At 38.8% G+C, this 13,917-nt stretch overlaps 2 protein-coding genes across 4 annotated transcripts in view; both read left to right on the top strand.

Moving 5' to 3' along the window:
• Positions 1 to 4,792: 4,792 nt before the first annotated feature.
• LOC307148505 (uncharacterized protein) lies at positions 4,793 to 5,347 on the top strand (the record flags this gene model as incomplete). The annotated part of the gene is made up of 2 exons (XM_079854115.1): positions 4,793 to 5,035; positions 5,139 to 5,347. The coding sequence occupies exons 1-2, from the start codon at positions 4,867 to 4,869 to the stop codon at positions 5,345 to 5,347; spliced, it is 378 nt and encodes a 125-aa protein (XP_079710241.1). The 5' UTR covers positions 4,793 to 4,866.
• Positions 5,348 to 7,736: 2,389 nt separating this feature from the next.
• The window catches only part of ptk2ba (protein tyrosine kinase 2 beta, a), a gene marked incomplete at its 3' end in the record, with an annotated part of 28,766 nt that continues 22,585 nt past the window's right edge, over positions 7,737 to 13,917 (top strand). For all 3 annotated transcript variants that reach the window (XM_079854194.1, XM_079854195.1, XM_079854193.1), the window contains exons 1-10: positions 7,737 to 7,836; positions 8,529 to 8,589; positions 9,347 to 9,561; positions 9,667 to 9,845; positions 10,628 to 10,715; positions 10,909 to 10,988; positions 12,083 to 12,145; positions 12,227 to 12,281; positions 12,407 to 12,547; positions 13,015 to 13,089. In XM_079854194.1, the coding sequence (XP_079710320.1) occupies positions 9,376 to 9,561; positions 9,667 to 9,845; positions 10,628 to 10,715; positions 10,909 to 10,988; positions 12,083 to 12,145; positions 12,227 to 12,281; positions 12,407 to 12,547; positions 13,015 to 13,089 (867 nt within the window). In that variant the 5' untranslated portion in view covers positions 7,737 to 7,836; positions 8,529 to 8,589; positions 9,347 to 9,375. The remainder of the gene's footprint in view (positions 7,837 to 8,528; positions 8,590 to 9,346; positions 9,562 to 9,666; positions 9,846 to 10,627; positions 10,716 to 10,908; positions 10,989 to 12,082; positions 12,146 to 12,226; positions 12,282 to 12,406; positions 12,548 to 13,014; positions 13,090 to 13,917) is intronic.

The following is a 13,917-nucleotide window of genomic DNA, read 5'->3' as shown; positions in this document are numbered from 1 at the left end:
GCCAATGCATATTGAAACATTCAAATAAAATTGCTGATTATTGCCTGTCATTCACTTAAGTTAATGGTGTTTTGGTCACAGTTTCATTCGCGGATCCTTTGTCGGATATGACTGACCAATATTGAGTAGCCTACATCATGGATAAGATTCCTAAATGTTTCACACCTACAGCACACATTACAGACATGCATAAATGCGGATATGTTCTACATGTCTTAAGTATATAGAAAGAATAAACCAGTCTTTTAAACTCCTTGATTTCGCTTAATTTAAAATATAATCTGAATGCACAAACTATTGTAAAATTTGTTTATATCTCTCGACAAATATTTTTGCAGGTTTTTAATCAAATGTTATTTAATAACAGTAGTCATGGTAAGCATATTTCCAGTACGTGCCACAGGCTTGCATAGTATTTGCCAACTCCCTTATCAGACTCATCTGTAATCCTCTGCAAACTTCGACAGTTGGTTGAACCGGCCCATTCGGGACTTTTTGAGTCAGACGTGCTACTTCGGCTCGTGCTTCTTGCGTCAACAACCTGGAACTAAAGTTCGATTAATGAACCGGCTCGACCGGTTACTTCCTATGAACCGGATCAATGGAACGATTTGTTCAAGAACCAAACATCACTGGAATACTCACCTGGTACGCTCATCTCTGAGATCTTCTTCAGTCATCTGTCTTCAGCCTTTACCAGTCATCTTCAGTCAATCAGCCCGCTTGCACCAGTCAGCCCCAGCAACAAACAGGACTGTTTATCATTCATCTACGTTCTGATGCTCATAAGACTTACCTGCTTACTTCGCTTGATTCCTGAACGTTTATGTTAATAAGCATCCTGTTGAAGTTACCTGTTTTGTCTTCTTCTGTTGCTGACGTCTACTGACGCTACGTCTATCACTGCAACCACTCGTCACCACTTCTTCTACATCTGCCTCTGCCAGTCTCATGGCCCGTCCAGCGACATTCACAGGCAAGGCGGAGGAGTGCAGCGGGTTTCTGTTACATTGCTCACTCTACTTTGAGATGCAATCTCAATGTTTCGCTACTGATCAAGCGAAAATCACACATATCTCCCTATTGTCCGGACGAGCGTTACAGTGGGCAAAATCCACTTGGGAATTGAATGGTCCTGTTACCATCAACTTTCATCAACCTGTTGCGAATTAGCTCAAATGAGGGGAATATGTAATTAATAATTAATCATACTGGTTATGATCAATTATTACCTACACATTTTAAATCGCCCAAAAAGGGAATACATAGCCCATGTATTTGTATCTATATATAGACAATTAACTACAACAAATTATAATCAATTATGAATATACAGATAGGCTGTAGATCAAATTTCAGAATAACCTTTAACAGAATTAATTTCACATTGAATCATCCGTTCGTCCACCGAACCGACCATACGATCTTCTTATCAACTCTCAAGAAGGATTATTCTTCTTATAAACTCTTAAGAAATGTTATTCTTCTGGTCACAAAGAATAACTTTCTGTTCTATAAGATTACTAACTAAAGTACTAAAGGTCACACATTTAAGAGACTTTGTTCGGTGAGCAGCAGACAGAGACAATCAAGTGTATAATGGGTTTTACTAAATGAAACTATACATAGTTCCCACAGGCCAATTAATGTCACGTGACCTCCCCGGAGACGCCATCTTTGATGGCATAAGCTGCTGTGTTTACGAAGTTTTACAAGCAAATTTCGAATATTTCTCTCTGTTTATAATGTTACGAAAATCAAGAAGAGACAAAGTGACAGAGACTATAAAGAGATTATAAAGAGACTCTATTAACAAGACAGAGAGAGGTACAATGTGAAAATTTCAGTCATAAATGGTGTGGATCCGTATGCGCTAACGCTGTCTGTCTGTCTGTGTGTATGTGTGTGTGAGAGAGTGAGTGAGAGAGAGAGAGGCGCGGGCGCGATCGAACAGTGGAAACAATGTTGTTTTTGTATGTTTTTAATACCTTGTCATTTTGTTCATACAGGACATCATTCAAACTGCAAAGTGTTAACTTATATTTGTGTACACTCGCAATAAAACACAACATTGTGCACCTGACACAAAGTGCTCTGAGCAAATTCTTGCGTGTTTTGAGGGAGTTTCTTTCCTGTTTATCCTCACCAGCCATAACCTCCGTCGTTGTTCCGACAAAAGCTTAGTTTTCTCACATTCATGAAGTCTAATGACGGCTATACTGTAAAATCCAAATTTAACTGAACCTCCGGCACGATTTGAACATCCATTGACCCAGCAGGAGATGACCATTTTCACTTTTTATCATGAAATTAACTCGTTTCAGCTTCTTCTTCTAATGTTCTGCCCACAACATGCCCACAGAAATGGCGCCGGGTCGGCAAATGCCCGTATGTTGTGACGTCATGTAGGAACTATGTATAAAAACATACGACTACATTTAAACAGAATATATATAAACAGAATAATGAAAGTAAATAAATAAATAAAGAAAGAAAGAGCAGATCACAGAATGTCAAAATATCACAAACAGTTAACCTTTGAGAGCCAGCAAAGAATCAAATCACCTTAAAGCAGGGGCAGATAATCTTAAACGCATTTAAATCTCTATAGAAATAATACTTGCATGGATCTTTGATGTTGAGCAAGAATGCGTGTGTGTGAGTGTCCGTCCTTGGTGTGTCCGTGAGTTTGAAGGGCTCTTTCGGTTCTTCCGGAGCGCGTGTCGTTCGCGGGAAGTTCAAACGATTTACTTGTAAGCAAAGTTGCCGGAAATTCAGGCTAAGTCCATTTCACTCGTAGATAGAAATGAATGAGCACGAGACTAAAACAAGGCTAGAAGCCGGAGAAAAGACTAAGACAAAAAGCTAAGAGAACACAAAACAAAACTCGGAGAGAGGACAAACTTGGAGAGACGATGAGCCACCGTCATCGTCCTTTAAGGAAATCTTCGTCCACACCTTTTTTGGGTGAACTGACCAATAACATTCAGAAAACTTTGAGCGGGAGAGAGTCTCTTTGTCTCCTTCTGACAGCCTAATTTGCATGGTTTATGATGGTGTTAGAATTAAGAATGTTTGTGAATGTGTATTGGGGCGTCTCAGAGAGGTCCCTCCATGCCCCCTGGACTTTTTGCTTGCCGTGAGAGGGGAGTTGAGGTGATTACGATCTTTTTGAAGCTCACGAAAAAGTTTGGAGGTGTTTCTGTTTTATCTCTACCATGACACTAACATGTCAATGGAGCAATTTGATTCAGACTCATTGGCGCTAGGACTGTGATTACATGGAGTCCAATAGGTTAAAAGCTTTCTGAAATTTGGAATGAATAAGTCATCGTGATATCGTCCAGGCGCCACAAACCATTTCAAGGAAGTGTTCGGCCAAACGTCCAGTTCACTCTCAGTACATGATCAGCTGTATCGATTACGTCAAGGGAGATACACCATGGCTGATTATACCCTTCAGTTTCGTACCCTCGCTGCCACCAGTGGTTGGAAAGAGACCACCATTATCACTGCCTATCATCACAGTCTCAGTTCATCCATTCTTCAGCAGATGGCAATCTACAATGACATCATTGGTATCAAAAACTTCATTCAGCACTCCATCCGGCTTTCCCAACGCCTCACTGCTTGCCCACTCTGCATCCTCCATCCACCTCACCATCTGTAAACCCTCCGGCACCTGAACCTATGCAAGTCGACTCCTTCCACCTGTCAAATGTGGAGCGTCAATGGAGAATTGCTGACAGACTCAGCCTGTACTGTGGCGCTGTAGGACACCTGCTACCATCCTGTCCAGTTCGTCCACCATGCCCAGCCGTAAGGAACTATCCAGTTACCTCTATCAATCCCACCATTGACGAGAACTGATGTCGTATTAATTGCTCGTCGCTGTTCTGTTCCATCGAAAGCCCTCACAGATTCTGGATCAGCAGGACATTTCATCTCTCTCAACCTTCTAGGCAAACTTAGTCTACCCAGAAAACCCTATTTTCAAGTTCTCCACATGCACTCGATCCTGGGAAAGCCGCTGGGCCGTGGAATTATCCGACACTGCACCCCACCGTGACACTCCTCGTCGGTCATCTGCATCACGAAAGGACTTTGTTCATGGTGCTGGAGGGTTCCACATATGAGGTCATCCTGGGATGCCTGTGAATATTACAACACTCTCCATCGATCTGCTGGAATAGTAGTGAGATCCTGCTGTGGAGGGAAAATTGCTTCATGAGCTGTCTGAAACCAGTCAAGAAAAGATCTGTGAAACAACCCTTCTTCAAGAAAAAACCCACTCTAGTACATATCACTGTTAATTCCACTTCCATTGAGAGTCCTGAAACCTTCAATCCACAGGAGGTCCCCCTCGAGTACCTGTGGCTACCTTACCCAAAAGTCTACCCATTGTCCGTCCCGGAACAGAAGGCAATGGAGGAGTATATCGAGGAGGCTCTGAAGCAGGAGTTCATCCATCCATCAACTTCCCCTGCTACTTCAAGTTTCTTCTTTGTTGGGAAAAAGGACGGAGGCTTGCGTCCCTGCATTGACTATCCTACTCTCAACTCGCATGCCGTCAAATACCGATACCCTCTTCCTCTGGTCCAAGCAGCCCTGGAGCATCTATGTGGAGCTCGCATCTTCACTAAATTGGACCTGTGGAGCGCCTACAACCTCGTTTGAATATGTGAGGGTGACAAGTGGAAGAATGATTTTATCACACCATCAGGTCACTACAATTACCTTGTCATGCAATATGGGCTGTCCAACTCACCCTCCATATTTCAAGGGTTTATGAACTAGGTGTTCCGGGAGTTCCTCCACCATTTCGGTATCGTTGTCTTCCGGAACCTGGCCGAACATCGTCACCCCATGACACAGGTCCTCCAGAAGCTCCTTGACTACCACTTCTACCTGAAGATTGAAAAATGCGAGTTCCACCGAGACACCATTTACTTCATCAGATATGTCATCACTGCCCTGCCGCAAGCTGAGTCCCCGCTACATCGATCTATTCACCGTCCAGAGGCAGATCAACAAAGTAGCCTACAATTTGAACCTTCTATCTCATTACTGCATCTCACCATCATTCCATGTTTCTCTCCTCAAGCCCTTCACTAATCCTCTTGTCCCTTCTTCCCCAGGGTCTGGTGCTGACAACGTTCCTCCTCCTCCTCCTCCTCCTCCTCCTCCTCCTCCTCCTCCAGTGGAAGCTGAGGTCAACACCATCCTGGACTCCCGACGGTGGGGCGGCCACCTAGAATACCTCCTTGATTGGGAAAGTTATGGCCCAGAAGAACAATCATGGTTGCCTGCAACAAACAAAACTGTTTATCATTCAGCCAAGTTCTGAGATCGTTCTATTCTCATAAGACTTACCTGCTTACTAATTCCTGAACGCTTGTTAATAAACGTCCTGTTGTTGAAGTTATCTGCCTTGTCTTTTTCTGTTGCTGACACCAACATTATTTTCTATTGTTGTTCTTTTTATTTCCTTTTCTCAACAAAAGCATAATAATAATTTATCCCACATTATTGATTATTCATTAAAGAGTATTCATCTTTTTCAGCAAAAGCATAATAATAATAATAATAATAATAATAATAATTATTATTATTACTATTATACAACCCCAAATCAGAAAAAGTTGGGACACTGTACAAATTGTGAATAAAAACAGAATGCAATGATGTGGAAGTTTCAAATTTCAATGTTTTATTCAAAAAACAACATAGATGACATATCAAATGTTTAAACTGAGAAAATGTATAATTTTAAGGGAAAAATAAGTTGATTTTAAATTTCATGGCATCAACACATCTCAAAAAAGTTGGGACAAGGCGATGTTTACCACTGTGTGGCATGCCCTCTTCTTTTTATAACAGTCTGCAAACGTCTGGGGACTGAGGAGACAAGTTGCTCAAGTTTAGGAATAGGAATGTTGTCCCATTCTTGTCTAATACAGGCTTCTAGTTGCTCAACTGTCTTAGGTCTTCTTTGTTGCATCTTCCTCTTTATGATGCACCAAATGTTTTCTATGGGTGAAAGATCTGGACTGCAGGCTGGCCATTTCAGTACCCGGATCCTTCTTCTACGCAGCCATGATATTGTAATTGATGCAGTATATGGTCTGGCATTGTCATGTTGGAAAATGCAAGGTCTTCCCTGAAAGAGACGACGTCTGGATGGGAGCATATGTTGTTCTAGAACTTGGATATACCTTTCAGCATTGATGGTGCCTTTCCAGATGTGTAAGCTGCCCATGCCACACGCACTCATGCAACCCCATACCATCAGAGATGCAGGCTTCTGAACTGAGCGCTGATAACAACTTGGGTTGTCCTTGTCCTCTTTAGTCTGGATGACATGGCGTCCCAGTTTTCCAAAAAGAACTTCAAATTTTGATTCGTCTGACCACAGAACAGTTTTCCACTTTGCCACAGTCCATTTTAAATGAGCCTTGGCCCAGAGAAAATGCCTGCGCTTCTGGATCCTGTTTAGATATGGCTTCTTTTTTGACCCATAGAGTTTTAGCCGGCAACAGCGAATGGCACGGTGGATTGTGTTCACCGACAATGTTTTCTGGAAGTATTCCTGAGCCCATGTTGTGATTTCCATTACAGTAGCATTCCTGTATGTGATGCAGTGCCGTCTAAGGGCCCAAAGATCACGGGCATCCAGTATGGTTTTCCGGCCTTGACCCTTACGCACAGAGATTGTTCCAGATTCTCTGAATATTTGGATGACATTATGCACTGTAGATGATGATAACTTCAAACTCTTTGCAGTTTTTCTCTGAGATACTCCTTTCTGATATTGCTCCACTATTTTTCGCCGCAGCATTGGGGGAATTGGTGATCCTCTGCCCATCTTGACTTCTGACACTGCCACTCTGAGAGGCTCTTTTTATACCCAATCATGTTGCCAATAGGCTTTATGCCCAGCTCCACTACTTCCTGAACTTCAGCCAGCTCCTTTGAAACAAAGGAAGTAGTGGAGCTGGGCATAAAGCCTATTGACCTAATAAGTTGCAAATTGGTCCTCCAGCAGTTCCTTATATGTACATTTAACTTTTCCGGCCTCTTATTGCTACCTGTCCCAACTTTTTTGGAATGTGTAGCTCTCATGAAATCCAAAATGAGACAATATTTGGCTTGACATTTCAAAATGTCTCACTTCAACATTTGATATGTTATCTATATTCTATTGTGAATAAAATATAAGTTTATGAGATTTGTAAATTATTCCATTCCTTTTTTACTCACAATTTGTACAGTGTCCCAACTTTTTCTGATTTGGGGTTGTAAATGGCAAAATTTAAAGCAAAGTATTATTTTGTAAGAACTGCATGAACTATGTAAATTGAGGAAATTAACAATGTTTATTATTGTTTTCCTCACATATTACTCAGTTAAATTCATGCCAAAAATGTATCATGATTTCTGCCAAAGAAACTTTTTTTTTCTGAAGAGATGTTTACCTGGGTAAAGTGTTTTGCCTCATACCTAATAATGTCAGCATGTTTCTGTCGATGTTACAGTAAATATCTATGAAAACCTACAGTATGTCTGAGAAGTCCTCACAAATAGAGCTTTTAATGCAGTTTATATGATCTCGATCTCTCTCTTTCTCTCTCTCTCTCTCTCTCTCTGTGTGTGTGTGTGAGAGATGAACTGGCGTGTAGTTTGAGGAAGTCAGTGGCACACGTGGGGCGTGTCCAAAACACTCACGTCAGGAGTTCAGCTCACTCTCTCTTAGTTTGGATTCATATGAATTAAACGAACAGCGGACGAGAGATAGAGAGTGAGAGATAGCTGGACTGAACATCAGCTCATTCTCAGGTCTGATACGCATTTTCATTTTGATATTTGAATTAGAGATTATGACAGTTTCTAACCTTGAAGTCACAGAGTAACATTTAAGAAGGAAGTTCAATAGGTGCTGATGTGTTACAAACTTCATTAGATGTTTCCATGTTCAGAATGAGATTCTATTTTATTGTTGGTGTTTAGCACCGAGTCAGAAATATGACACTGTCTGAGCAGGTGAAGTGCATGTATATGGATGTTGTGGAGTGTTTGTTGTCATTATGATTCACAAATATTCAGCTGATGTCTTAAACAATGGTCAAAATAATCTGCCATTTGATTCAAACTAAATGTTTTAGTAGTAGTACTTCCTACATCTCTCTTTACCTCTGTTTCTTGTGAAGCACTTATTTCCTTTAAAAATGCAAATGTGTGAATGTTTAACACCTTCGCAATTTCCAAACACATATTGTAACTTCTCTCAATACCACATGACAGGAAACCAGAGTTGTGGTTGATGGTTTTGATGAGTTTTAGAGAATTATAATAGAGGTAGTGTTTTTCAGGATTGGCACTCATCTTCTAGTAGAAGATTCTGAGCAAAGCTTAACCATGCTACATTTCACTTCCTATTTTCTTTCTATGATATTCTGAAAGTGGTCGTTGCTTCTGCTTGACATCTTGTCATTATTTTAACTTGTTATGTTGTCTTTCCTGTGACTCAGACATCATATGGTAGCACAGGAGTAAACTCGTTCATACATCAAAGACATGGAGCACGTCCAGGTAGGAAATGTTGCATTAGTCTCAACATGTTGAAATATAGTGTGTTTAATCAAGAACGTCACGTCCTTTTACTACTCTTGTCTGTAATAAGAGATTTGTGTATGAAATGTGACAGAATATTGTTTAGAATAGATCAAATATATCACTAAACGCTCAATGTTTCAAATAAAATATTATATATATATATATATTTAGTATTATTATAATCAATATTATTATTGTTGTAGTTTTTATCATTTTACTTATATTTTATTTGTTAATGTTCCAAGTAAAATATATTTTAAGCTGTTTTTAAGATGGTTGAGCTTACTGTCATATACTACTAGAATTTATATAATTCTAATAACTATAATTCTTTAATTCAAATTTTTAATTGTCAGCTGACTCTAACAATAATATTAATTCATCCTATATTATTATTATTAATCATCGATTTTCAAAATTGCCTTTTCCATGTAGGATTGAAGTATTATTAATAATAATAATAATAATTTGATTTGATAACTTTTCTTTGTTTTCAGATTTCCATTTTTGCATATTTCCAGGTGTAAATGTAAAAAAAAAAAAAAAAAAATTAACAAAGCAACCTACAACTAAACCTCAAATAACTGGCAAATATATGGACATGAAGCTAAGAATACAAGAATTCATCTCTAGAATAATTTTTTTTTTCATGTTCTCATATTTTGTCACTCATTGATTTCCTCTGTTGCTTCATAGTCGTGCCTGAGCTTGAATGTAGTATTTCTCTCCACAGAGCTGATAGTCAGTTGAGCCTGTGTAGAGATGTCAGGTGACACCAATACATTGTCATGGAAACCGCCTCCTCCAGGTCACCCGCATGTGTCCGCGGAGACGGGGAATAAATGCAGGGGGGTGGTGAAAATCCTCAAAGTGTGCTTCATAAGCAACAGCGCCAACCTGGGCAAGAACTTCAAACTGGTCAAATGTGAAAGTACCTGGAATATCAGGGTGAGGAGATGAACGTGCATTTTTACACATTAATGATGAGTGCAATATGAAGCGCATCTTTCTGTTGTCATAATGAGGGATCTGACGTGTGATTTTATTCTGCAGAAAATTATTAAGTCCATCCTGGACAGCGGACGACTTGGTCCCAACATCTTGTTCTTCGAATGCTACGGTCTGTTGCTCAAACACCTCAAATCAGACGAGGTTCACTGGCTGCACCCGAACCTCACCGTAGCAGAAGTGGAGCTGAAATATGAACAGCAGCACGTCGAGGCGGAGTGGAGGTTTGTGTGTGTGTGTGTGTGTGGAGGTGTGTGTGTCCCATACAGCAAAAAGTAAGGGTAATTATAAGGGTAATTACATTGTACTTACTCAAATATGTACTGAGTAATATTAACTACATTTACTTACTATACAGTTACGGTCAGGGTTTGGTTTAGGGTTAGTGACTTGTAATTATGCATAATTTACTATTATTACTATAGTAAGTACATGTAGTAACGTGTAACTATGTCACCCTAGAATAAAGTGTTAGTGTTTTTCTATTCAATTTAAAATATATTTTCAATATAAACATAGTATACACTACCATTCAAAAGCTCCATTTATTTGATCAAAAATACAGTAGAAAGACTATTATTGTGAAATATTAACTGTTTTCTATTTGAATACATTTTAATATTTAATTTATTTCTGTGATGCAAAGCTGAATTTTCAGCATCATTATTTCCGTCTTGTCATGATCCTTCAGAAATCATTCTAATATGCTGATTTGATGCTCGAGAAACATTTCTTATTATTATCAATGTTGAAAACAGTGCTGCTTAATATTTTTTGTGGAAACCTTGATGCATTTTTTTCAGGATTCTTTGTTGAACAGCATTTATTTGAAATAGATATCCTTTGTAACATTATAAATGTCTTTACTGTTAACAACAACAACAACTTGCTTTTCAATGGTAATTCATATATTTGAGCTAAATCCTCAGTATAGTCTTACAGTTCTGGAAATCAGTTCTTTATATATATGTTACTAACTCTGTTTTTGTTCTTCTATCATGATCAGATATGATTTGAGGATCCGTTACATTCCTCCTGATTTCTTGGAGAAGTTAAAAGAAGACAAAACCACAATGCTCTACTTCTACCAGCAGGTCAGTACCTGTCACTTGGGGAGTGTTTCTTCAAAATTACCACGCCATATCCTAAAAGAACACACTGAATAGTAAAGGAAACACCATTTGCACTGAAGCATCATGGATCTCTGATGTAGCACTGAAGAGCTGACAGATTGCGTGATGGTGTTTTGCACATCTATAAAGGTGTTTGTTTGATGTTGTTCCGCAGGTTCGCAGTGACTACATGCAGCACATTGCTAGGAGAGTTAGTGATGGGATGGCACTGCAGTTGGGCTGTCTGGAGATCAGGTAAGTTGAACATTATTTCAAGTTGCTTTTTTATATTTTCAACTTTAGTGTGTAATGCTCTGCAAAGTTCCAAAGCACAAAGTCACTCCAAAGGGAGTTATTCTCTATATCAGTGCACACTGTTTCTGAACTCCCTGAAACGCCTCCATTGTAGTCTTGAGCTTGAACTATAAAAGGTGACTGCTGTTTCGGTTGCGTGTTCGGTGACTGACATGTGTCTAACTCTGCATAGCATGAAACACGCTGAAGGTATGAAAATACTAACAGGAAGGACATCGTATGGGGCAACCATTTTATGGTCTTACACCTTCCACAGACGATATACATTTAGATCACTTAACTTAGTGACTGCTATCAGTATCAGGATGTGAAGAGACTTTCAACCAGCATAACAAAAAAGGTTTCTAGAACAAAGCTTTGATGTCACGCAAGTATTCAAGTATCCATTCAAACAAAATCAAAACTGTAAAAGGGCATGATATGACCCTTTAAACCAGGGTTTCTCAAACTCGGTCCTGAGGGCCACTGTCCTGCACAGTTTAGCTCCAACCCTGATCAAACACACCTGAGCAAGCTAATCAATGTCTTCAGGATCACTAGAAACTCACAGCTAGCTCTCATCTAACTCTCACCTAGCACAGCTAGGACAGTGGCCCTCCAGGACCGAGTTTGAGAAACCCTGCTTTAAACAATCTTGCTAGGAATCAACTGAAAAAATGAATAATAATCAGAAATAATTCTAAGCTTTATTTGTATACAGCTTGAAGTGCTTTACACTAAACATCTTTAGAATAAGTACCAAATACTTCACATGAAAACAAGTAAAGAAAATACCATAATTAATATAACTTCAGATTTAACTTAACCCACTATATAATGATGGTTATTATGGTAATTAAAGCCAATTAATAAGGCAATGGCAACGCCAATGGGTTAGATTCCCAGGGAATGCAAGAACCGATAGAAATGTATATACCTTTGGATAAAAGCTTCTGCAAAATGCATAACTAAAATGTAATAATAAAAGACAACATATTACATAGAATGCTGCAGAAAAGTCATTTTCAAATAAAAATTTTCTTCAATTCTAACAGGAGGTTTTATAAAGACATGAATGCCAGCGGCCTGGAGAAAAAATCCAACTTTGAACTGCTGGAGTAAGTAGTTTGTCTTGTGCTGTAAGATAGTTTTACACAAGGATATGCACAGTGCATTGATGACATTTCTGCTCCTGTCAGGAAAGATGTCGGCCTGCAATTGTTCTTCCCTCAAGAATTAATCGGCAATATGAAGGTAAAAACATTTTCTTGACCTCTTTGAGAATAAGGCAGCAAAGCGATCCAAAACACACTAACAGCGTTTGTGATTTTCGATTAATAATGATAAAATGTTGTTCATATATGTCTGTTGGGGAACAGCCGAAGCACCTGAGAAAACTGATCCAGCAAACGTTTCAGCAGTTTGCGTTGCTGAAGGAGGAGCAGTGCATCATGAAGTTCTTTGAGACATTATCTGTCTTTTCTAGTTTTGACGAAGAGGTTTTTCCTTGTGAGCTGGTGGTAAGTTGTTTTTTTAGTACAGTACAGCCATGTTTGATGGTAATGTTTGATGTGTGAGATTTAGGCTGAAATAGCTTGAGAACTAGTTTTGGGTGGATGGATAAATGCAGTCCGAAATGTGTGAAGGTCATTGCATTAGATAACAATCTCGAGGCAAATGTTATTTGCAATTACATGCTGCAAAAATTTCACTTTTGCAATGGCTATGAAATTAGATTAATACTTTTAACTTTATTTTCAACAGCATTTTTTTTTAATCGTTTTAAACATAATAATCGTCTTTTGCTTAATGTTTTACTTGAAAAATGTGCTTGTGTTATCTTTCTGTAGCATAGATAACATGTCGCTTTGACATTTTGTTATCTTTTGCATCCATGACATTGATTCAAGTATGGTTTAAGTGACCAATGTAGATCAAGCAGTAATTGTGATGCTGTAAATGCTGCAAATGTCTGATTGTTCTGTAGCAAGGATGGAGCGTCACTGTGGATCTGGTCATCGGCCCCAAAGGTATTCGGCAACGCACAGACAAAAGCTCTGTGGTAAGAAGAATATCCCCTAACACGTTAATGCCACCGCTTAGCCTTTACTCTAAAAAGCAGCACTCGCCCATCAAAGCGATAATAACCACTTCTATTTGTCAGTTGACCACAATGGAAAAAAAATTATTTTAGTAACATACTTAAACTTTAGCTTTAGCTCAAATGAAAAAAAAAAAAAAAAAACTTTTCCAACAAATTAGGTCAAAGAGGAAATATGAATTATATTAATAATTAATCATAACTTGTTAGCTCCATCAAGATTACCTTGATGTGGCTAAATTAATATTAAAATCAATTAATCAGTTCGTCCAACGAACACTTTTTACTATTCATTAATTCTAAGAAAATTGCATTTTTCATTGGCCTAGAAAAATCATTCTTTCTTAGCATGTACAGCGCTTAGAGCGTGTAACAAGATCAGAAATCGTTAAATTGACTTTGCTGCAAGCAGAGAATCAGAACCAAATATGTATTGTGCACAAGTTTTATTAACTAAATCACGAACACAACTACATGGGTAAAATGGTAAGTGACAGAATGAAAACGGAAACGGAAACAGGGAATGAAGCTATGGAAAAGATTAATTTAACTAGGAAAAGAACCATCAGCTTATTATTTTCAAAGCCTCGTAGAAGGGTTCACAGCTTATTACTAAACCTCGTTTAGTCAGTTAATTGTACGATACTTGCATTGCAGTTGAAGCAGTTTCGTAAAGTTCCTGATTTGATGGTTCCGTGAGTCGATGAAGTTGCAATCGATTTATTCTGCATTGAACTTGCATGGTTAGTCCGACTCCGTCATGGTCGAGGAAGTTGCTCATGGCTTGAT

The sequence above is a fragment of the Squalius cephalus genome (assembly GCF_949319135.1).
Source record: "Squalius cephalus genome assembly, chromosome: 20".
Taxonomy (NCBI): domain Eukaryota; kingdom Metazoa; phylum Chordata; class Actinopteri; order Cypriniformes; family Leuciscidae; genus Squalius; species Squalius cephalus.
Note: the sequence above shows the minus strand (reverse complement) of the source record. Positions and strands in the feature narration are given on the sequence as shown.